General features: G+C 40.9%; 1 protein-coding gene across 1 annotated transcript in view; it reads right to left on the reverse strand.

The window, feature by feature from the left end:
• Window positions 1-9,360, reverse strand: part of IPO7 (importin 7) — a 112,298-nt gene that overhangs the window by 80,627 nt on the left and 22,311 nt on the right. The window contains exons 4-5 of the mRNA XM_053720597.1: window positions 8,363-8,521; window positions 8,085-8,241 (exon numbers count right to left, since the gene is read on the reverse strand). Coding sequence (XP_053576572.1) covers window positions 8,085-8,241; window positions 8,363-8,521 — 316 coding nt within the window. The remainder of the gene's footprint in view (window positions 1-8,084; window positions 8,242-8,362; window positions 8,522-9,360) is intronic.

Consider the following 9,360-nt stretch of genomic DNA (forward strand, 5'->3'; position numbering starts at 1 on the left):
GGTAGAAATCTGTCCCTTCAGGGAACTTGCAGATAATCCTTTTTCCAATCCTTCTTGAAGGAAGGATAGAATCCTAGGAATCTTAACCTTGTCCCAAGGGAATCCTTTAGATTCACACCAACAGATATATTTTTTCCAAATTTTGTGGTAAATCTTTCTAGTTACAGGCTTTCTGGCCTGAACAAGAGTATCGATAACAGAATCTGAGAATCCTCGCTTCGATAAGATCAAGCGTTCAATCTCCAAGCAGTCAGCTGGAGTGAAACCAGATTCGGATGTTCGAACGGACCCTGAACAAGAAGGTCTCGTCTCAAAGGTAGCTTCCAAGGAGGAGCCGATGACATATTCACCAGATCTGCGTACCAAGTCCTGCGTGGCCACGCAGGAGCTATCAAGATCACCGACGCCCTCTCCTGATTGATCCTGGCTACCAGCCTGGGGATGAGAGGAAACGGCGGGAACACATAAGCTAGTTTGAAGGTCCAAGGTGCTACTAGTGCATCCACTAGAGCCGCCTTGGGATTCCTGGGTCTGGACCCGTAGCAAGGAACTTTGAAGTTCTGACGAGAGGCCATCAGATCCATGTCTGGAATGCCCCACAGCTGAGTGACTTGGGCAAAGATTTCCGGATGGAGTTCCCACTCCCCCGGATGCAATGTCTGACGACTCAGAAAATCCGCTTCCCAATTTTCCACTCCTGGGATGTGGATAGCAGACAGGTGGCAGGAGTGAGACTCCGCCCATAGAATGATTTTGGTCACTTCTTCCATCGCCAGGGAACTCCTTGTTCCCCCCTGATGGTTGATGTACGCAACAGTTGTCATGTTGTCTGATTGAAACCGTATGAACTTGGCCCTCGCAAGCTGAGGCCAAGCCTTGAGAGCATTGAATATCGCTCTCAGTTCCAGAATATTTATCGGTAGAAGAGATTCTTCCCGAGACCAAAGACCCTGAGCTTTCAGGGATCCCCAGACCGCGCCCCAGCCCATCAGACTGGCGTCGGTCGTGACAATGACCCACTCTGGTCTGCGGAATGTCATCCCTCGTGACAGGTTGTCCAGGGACAGCCACCAACGGAGTGAGTCTCTGGTCCTCTGATTTACTTGTATCTTCGGAGACAAGTCTGTATAGTCCCCATTCCACTGACTGAGCATGCACAGTTGTAATGGTCTTAGATGAATGCGTGCAAAAGGAACTATGTCCATTGCCGCTACCATCAACCCGATCACTTCCATGCACTGAGCTATGGAAGGAAGAGGAACGGAATGGAGTATCCGACAAGAGTCTAGAAGTTTTGTTTTTCTGGCCTCTGTCAGAAAAATCCTCATTTCTAAGGAGTCTATTATTGTTCCCAAGAAGGGAACCCTTGTTGACGGAGATAGAGAACTCTTTTCCACGTTCACTTTCCATCCGTGAGATCTGAGAAAGGCCAGGACAATGTCCGTGTGAGCCTTTGCTTGAGGAAGGGACGACGCTTGAATCAGAATGTCGTCCAAGTAAGGTACTACAGCAATGCCCCTTGGTCTTAGCACAGCTAGAAGGGACCCTAGTACCTTTGTGAAAATCCTTGGAGCAGTGGCTAATCCGAAAGGAAGCGCCACAAACTGGTAATGTTTGTCCAGGAATGCAAACCTCAGGAACCGATGATGTTCCTTGTGGATAGGAATATGTAGATACGCATCCTTTAAATCCACCGTGGTCATGAATTGACCTTCCTGGATGGAAGGAAGAATAGTTCGAATGGTTTCCATCTTGAACGATGGAACCTTGAGAAACTTGTTTAAGATCTTGAGATCTAAGATTGGTCTGAACGTTCCCTCTTTTTTGGGAACTATAAACAGATTGGAGTAGAACCCCATCCCTTGTTCTCTTAATGGAACGGGATGAATCACTCCCATTTTTAACAGGTCTTCTACACAATGTAAGAATGCCTGTCTTTTTATGTGGTCTGAAGACAACTGAGACCTGTGGAACCTCCCCCTTGGGGGAAGTCCCTTGAATTCCAGAAGATAACCTTGGGAGACTATTTCTAGCGCCCAAGGATCCAGAACATCTCTTGCCCAAGCCTGAGCGAAGAGAGAGAGTCTGCCCCCCACCAGATCCGGTCCCGGATCGGGGGCCAACATTTCAGTTAAACACTAAAAAACTCTAAGCCATCTCCGTGGAGATGTTGCCTGTACAACGGCAAAGAGAATGACTGGGGTAGGCGGAGCCTAGGAGGGATCATGTGACCAGCTTTGCTGGGCTCTTTGCCATTTCCTGTTGGGGAAGAGATTTCCTGTTGGGGAAGAGAATATCCCACAAGTAAGGATGACGCCGTGGACCGGACACACCTATGTTGGAGAAATTAAGCGTTTAATCTCCAAGCAATCCGCTTCAGAGAACTGAGATTTGGATGAAGGAAGGGACCCTGAAGAAAAAAGGTCCTACTCCCGTGCAATAATCTCTGTAGCACAGTCTGGTACAGGAAATACATCCACCGGGGAGGGAACATCAAAGTACTTGTTTAGTTTACTAGACTTCTTAGGGTTGACTAAGACAGTCGTATAGGAGTCATCCAAGGTAGCCAAAACCTCCTTAAAGGGACAGTAGTTCAAAATAAACTTTCATGATTCAGATAGAGAATGTAATTTTTTCCCAAATCAAAGTTTTTTTATTGAGGTATTTCGGCTAATAACATACACTTTGTTTTATCATACATATAGAATGCACATAATAGATGTGCAAAACGACCATGACAAACATAAAATAAATTAGCACTAAACATATTTTGCACTAAAAAAAGATTACCTGTTTGACAAAACTGAAGACACCATATGAGATTCTTGTAAAATATAGCAAACCTCTCTAATAACAATACAAAACTGGAAGTGCAAGAATAATTTGATACCTCTTTTTAATTTATATGTAAACTTAACACTAGTACCTCTAGAACATGTATTGCTGCCAGTTAGAGTGATACATTATAATGGTCCTTATAAGCCATAACAAACTAAAGTTTATGAGAGGCAACACATTTTTATAGCTTTGTATGCATATGAGTAAGGTAGCGGATTAGTACCGCTGATGAATTCACCATATTGGGTGAATGTACATTATAAGCGGAAAAGCCCCGCTTATAATAGAGTAAACAAACATTCTGGGCCGTAGTACAAACACCCCACTAAATATCTTATTGGTATGTAGTTAGCAAAACATTGGAGAACAACCACCAATCAGGATGTCCATTAAAAATACCCTACCTATTGAGTCTGGACCGACTTAGGTGTAAAGCATATAGTCTCATTGGTTAGGCCTTAGGATTCTCTATCACTACTATAATACTTCAGCATACGACTCAAACATCTAAAAAAAAAAAAGGTCTTATAAGAAAAAACGGGGGAGGAAGATTTATCGGCACCAAAGTTAAATACTTTTAGGGTAATTAAACAAACCTTATCTGCAAGCATACACAAAATACCAGCATCTCCGTATAAAATACAGGCTCCGTATAAAATACAGGATCCTCATTAGAACATAAAAGCTTGACAATATGTATATTATATGTAATTATTTATGTGAGCAAGAATAGATTATGAATTGGTGTTTAGAGTGGTTAGCATTACATCTTGTGCTTTAGTTGTTGCTGAAGACTAAGCACATTGGACCTCAATGTCTCGGCCGCAGACAAAGGGGTCTCAAATATCTGAACGTGAGATTCATTTGGAGGATATAGAATAACATTATGGAATACACTGGTATGCATAAGGTAGGTCAACAGGGGTAAGATAAATACAATAAGGTGTCTTAGAAAGTACCATATCCGTAATGTTATGGATTAGAGCATTTCTACATTTATAAATAGACTGTCTCATTAAGCCAAGTCATTTGTATGCGATGATGGGCACTTTCAGGTGTTAAGCTGGAAGGTTCCCTCTATTAAATGTGGTCTCATCCCACTTAAGGATATGCTCATGCCCCTATGTTGACCAGAGATGAGACCTATTAATGAATAAATCTTGCATATTAATTTGCATCTAGAGTAGAAAACCATTACAGCAGCCTTTGATTATTAATATGGACATCTGACAGTGATCATTTATAAAGTGCTGAGTAGTAGTGCTGAAAGATTTAGAAAACATCAAATCTGTATTTTCTGTTATAGTTAAGGCTACTGCTTATAGAGAAACTAAAGAGTAAAGCTACCTCTAATGAGAAGGGAAAATATTCAATGCTAAAACAAATGACTGTACGCAATGCTCTTCTAGTAAAATATAAGAGCAAACCAAATATTAAGCACTAACATAGATTACAGAGGCAGTGATCTGGCAAGCCCACCATCACGGGAGCTGACAGGAGCTGCACGTCCCAAATAAAACATGTCAAACTTTAAAGTCATCATTTGTATTAGCGATTCACATGGTATACCAGAAGAAGGACCTTTTTTATATGTTTAAATTCACAGTCCAAGTTACCCAATCCCAGTTTGGGTGCCGATCTGAAGATCAAGATTCTGCTGCATGACAGATGGTAATGTGACAGTATCTACTGGATCGAGGTATGTTAGAAGGCTTGAGGATTAAGTCTCCAGAATTGGTGTCACTGCTTTCAAGTCGACTCTGGACTCTTAATTTATCAGTAATTTCCTCTGGTAAGTTGGAAGCGTGCAATCCGGTGTAGAGTAACCAGCCCCGACTATAGACTCAATGGCGATGACCATGTCTGAATCCTCCGCTGTAGTCCCCTGGGCAGACTCGTCATATGCCAATATCAGCCGGCGATCCTGCTCACTGCAGGTTTCTGGGTATGTTTTTGTCGATGGCTTGCATATTTGCAAGAGTATGTTTACGTAGGTCTCATTGAGTAGGTTTTCTTATTTCGTTGAAGTAATCATCTAGCACTTGGTGCAGACGTGACTCCCATCAAACTAGGGAGAGCATGATCAGGAGTGGGCTACATTACTTAGTACTACCAATCATTGCAAATAGGAAATATTGCAGCAAGTTTTAGGTCAGTGAGGTAAATGACCACGAACTCAGAACGGTCTCATTAACCGGAGGCCGGGGGGGTCTCTAGTGAGTTGCGTCTGATCTCTTTCATAGGCCTCAGTTGCGCAGATCAGAGTTTTGAGCTATGGTTTTAGCGATCCAAGTCTCATTTGCATCTCTGAGTTATGCTGATGTCAGTGATAATCTTTTGTAGCTAGATGCAGGATAAACTTTATAATAAAGAGTAGATTGAGGTATTATTCTCAGGAGCTTCAAAGTATACATCTGATCATGTCCTTGTCTAGCCACGCCCCACAGAGAATGTAATTTTAAACAATTTTCGAATTTACTTTTATCAATAATTTTGCTTTCTTTCTCTTGGTATTCTTAGTTGAAAGCTAAACCTAGGAGGTTCATATGCTAATTTCTAAGCCCTTGAAAGCCGTCTCTTCTCTCAGGGCATTATGACAATTTTTCACTGCTAGAGTGTGTTAGTTCACGTTTATCATATAGATAACACTGCTCACGCATGTGGAGTTCCAGTGAGCAAGCTCTGTTTGGCTAAAATGGAGGTCTGTCAAAAGAACTGAAAAAAAAAGGGGCAGTTTGCAGAGGCTTAGATACAAGGTAATCACAGAGGTAAAAAGTGTATTTATATAACTGTTGGTAAAGCAAAACTGGGGAATGGGTAATAAAGGGATTATCTATCTTTTCAAACCAAGATTTTGGTGTAGACTGTCCCTTTAAGTAACAGAGGTGTACAAGCTTAAACCTGAAGAATACAACTTCAGCATCAGAAGAAGGAATTATACTAAGGGAGGAAGCAGCATGGCTCAGGAACACATCCGTAGATCAACTGGGTAATTCAAGAAAATAAATACACAAGCAGAGAGCATACCGCACTGCTGGTGTAAAATAAAGTAAAAGTATTGAGGTGCCAACCTAAGAAAAAGGGGACTGAGCATGTCCCAAAAACTTGAGGGGAAAAAGGCAGCACACGCGGATCCTGATAAAAAGCAGAGCTTTATTCTATTGAATAAAGCACACGGCATAACACGGAGGGAAAAAGGGGCGTAGCCTTACACATTTCGTGCCGTGTTATGCTGTGTTTTTCAATGAAATAAAGCTCCGCTTTTTATCAGGATCCATGTGTGCTGCATTTTTCCCTTTGTTCAAGGAATTATACTGTCTGGGTCTGAGATTTCACCCTCAGATGCTACCAAAGTGTCTTCCTCCTCAGACTTTTGAGAAGAAGCACCTTGGTTAGCCACAAACGGATCAGAAACCTTATCAACTGAATCTTTAAATTTCCTCTTGTGCTTTGCCTGAAGCATGGGAAAAGCACACATCGCCTCAGATACCGCAGAGGATACCTGGGCAGCAATGTCTTGCAAAGAAACTCCTACCGGAGCGTGAGAGGATATGCAGGGCACCGGATGTGTCGACAAAAATGATTGGGACGCTTGAGGAGAAAGCTGCGGCATATCCGTTACAGGAGACACCTGAAAAGCATCCGCCTTAGCTAATGATGGCTCAGGATCAAAAAGTCTATCCCTGTAAACACAAAGTTGTTTCAATACAAAAAAGGTACTGGTGGTTCCACCTGGGAGTCAATCTACATGCAACATTTTGCAAGGCCTCTTGATCCATCTTTACAAACAAGAAGGCCAAAAAAAGGATCAAAAATGCGAAAAAAAACAAACAAACCGCTTTAAATTCACACACAAGTGCTAGAAAAAAAATAACGATACTGCTCCTTTAAATATTTTCTTTATTTTTTAGCTAAAACGGAGCAGTAATGATGCTACAATCCCCAGACAACCCACTACACGTCAGCTATGTTGCTGAGGTGCCTACCTGTCCTGCTGACTGAGATCAATTCTAGAACACAATGATCCGGCTTTACTCCGGAATTGCGATAAGTCAGCTTATCAATCTTCTCTAAAGCAGACCAGCGTCACCACTCTGGAAATCACAGGAAGTGAGTCTGGAAAGCGAACGTTAACCTGTCTGCCGCCTCTGTAAGGCAACCTCCTCTCCTGTAATCGGGGGCAGTCCCAGCAGCCATTAAGACAGAAGAAAAACTTTTAGAAAAAGCATGGCTGTATTGAACATGTATATTAACAGCACCACCACTATCTTACATAGTCCTTGACCGGGTCTAAACCGGAGCTTAGGACAATGATAGCCACCAATATATAGTAACTAACACCTCCCCATCGTCCACAGTGCCTGCTTATCTGCCCATATAATTAACCCTCAATAGGGTCAATGAATACCACATCCCCATACAGCATAAAACTGCTGAAGTGCCAAATTTTCCCTCTTAATAAAAGAAAATATCTTCTTGGCACTTACCTGAATGTCAGTCTGTCTGGCAGAAGGACAGCTCACCTGGTTTGAGAGAATGCCATTCCTCACATGGACCTGTGGAAAAAGAAAGAACTGAGTAGGCATTCTGAATAGGGCAGCAAAACTGTTTGAGAAAGTACAGTGAGGATTGCACCTCAAGTTCCCAATTGCTTAAAAGCCACCACTGCCCTACTGAAGAGACTGACGTGGGGTACGGCTAGACACAAGGAAAGATCAGAGCAAACCTACTCTGCTTTAAAATAATAAATTGATTGAAGAAAACTTATTTTCAGACACCGAAAACTCACCTCCTCCTTGCACCGCAGGCAAAGAGAATTGACTGGGGTTTGTGGGAAGGGAGGTGATACTTAACAGCTTTGTTGTGGTGCTCTTTGTCTCCTCCTGCTGGCCAGGAGTGATATTCCCAACAGTAATCTATGATGATCCGTGGACTCAGTGTCTAAATAATTGGCTCCTCAAATGTTTTAGTGTTAATCAGTTTTAAACAGAATATTTTGTGAGGCAGAAATAACGATTAACTATTTAGAAAATTGTAATGCAAAAAAATCATCTTGTACTCCATTTGTATTGAGGAATGCAATAGTGTTAGAAAGATGAAAACCACACTTCTTTCCTTACTAACCTTAAGGAGGCCATTTCTACTCATTCTATTTTAGCACTGTTGTGACTACATATCATTCTGACTGCCCAGCAGATTAAAGGTACTTGGTAATTGGTGCAGTAGACACTACGCCCATCTTATACCTGCACAAGTGCATAGAAGATCTTGAAAATCTGTTTCTGGATGAGGACAGACTGCTCAGATTGGTCAACAAGCAGCTGAATATAACGGTCTTTCAGCATTGGCAAAAAGTGCTGCATAGCAGCTATGAGTGGACTTCTCTCTTCTGGCTTCTTATATCTAAAAAGTAAAATATGCTGGAATTTACAGAACTCAAAACATTTGAAAAAGTAGGTATGTTCAGCATAGAAGAATGCAATTTACAGCTTCAAGAGGATTAGACATACAAGTTTGTACTTACTCATAGTTCTTCACAAGTTGATAAAGACAGAGGAGGATACCAAGCCAACAACCACTGTTTTCCGACTGCAGGTAAAATCCTATCTTTTCAACAACTGCAGTCCAACGATTTGGATAATCATGTTTAATGATGTGGTGGATACAGGTTGTGAGTTGAACTCTACAAAAGGTTAATAAAACAAACAGGAAAAAGGATTGTGGCAATTGCAGTACAACAATCATCCATCTAATCTTATATCTTTAGGCTAAACTAAGCAATCTTATAACTACCAGACAAACTTGCCAGTAAGAACACCACTACACAGATACATTTGTGACATACATGGTGAAAAACTGTTGTATAAAGTGTTCTAAATCAGAATTAAAAGGAAATGTTTGCTCTCATCTGTTATATAGGAAACCCTTGCGCTAAACTATAAATGCTTATATCTGTTATTAAAATGTAAAGTATTTCCATCTTAGCTGACCAGTATGATGTTTAAAGGAACATTAAAGGGCCATTAAACCCAAACATTTTCTTTCACGATTTAGATAGAGAATACAATTTTAAACAACATTCCAATTTACTTCTATTATCTAATTTGCTGCAATCTTTAGATATCCTTTGTTAAAGAAATAGCAATGCACACTGGTGACCAATCACATGCGGCATCTATATGCAGCTACCAATCAGAAGCTACTGAGCCTATCTAGATATGCTTTTCAGGAAAGAATATCAAGAGAATGAAGCAAATTAGATAATTGAAGTAAATTAGGTTATTTAAAATGGTATTCTCTATCTAAATCAAGAAAGAAAAAAATTGAGTTTAATGTCCCTTTAAAAGCAACAAGTTTCTATCATGCAAATGATCTAAAGTGAGTGATTTTTAAAGGGTCATGAAACCCAAAATTTTTCTTTCGTGATTTAAAAAGCATGCAATTCTAAACAACTTTCTAATTTACTTCTATTATCTAATTGGTTTTATTCTCTTGATATTCTTTGTTGAAAAGCATATCTAG

The sequence above is a fragment of the Bombina bombina genome, chromosome 7 (assembly GCF_027579735.1).
Source record: "Bombina bombina isolate aBomBom1 chromosome 7, aBomBom1.pri, whole genome shotgun sequence".
In the NCBI taxonomy this organism is placed as follows: domain Eukaryota; kingdom Metazoa; phylum Chordata; class Amphibia; order Anura; family Bombinatoridae; genus Bombina; species Bombina bombina.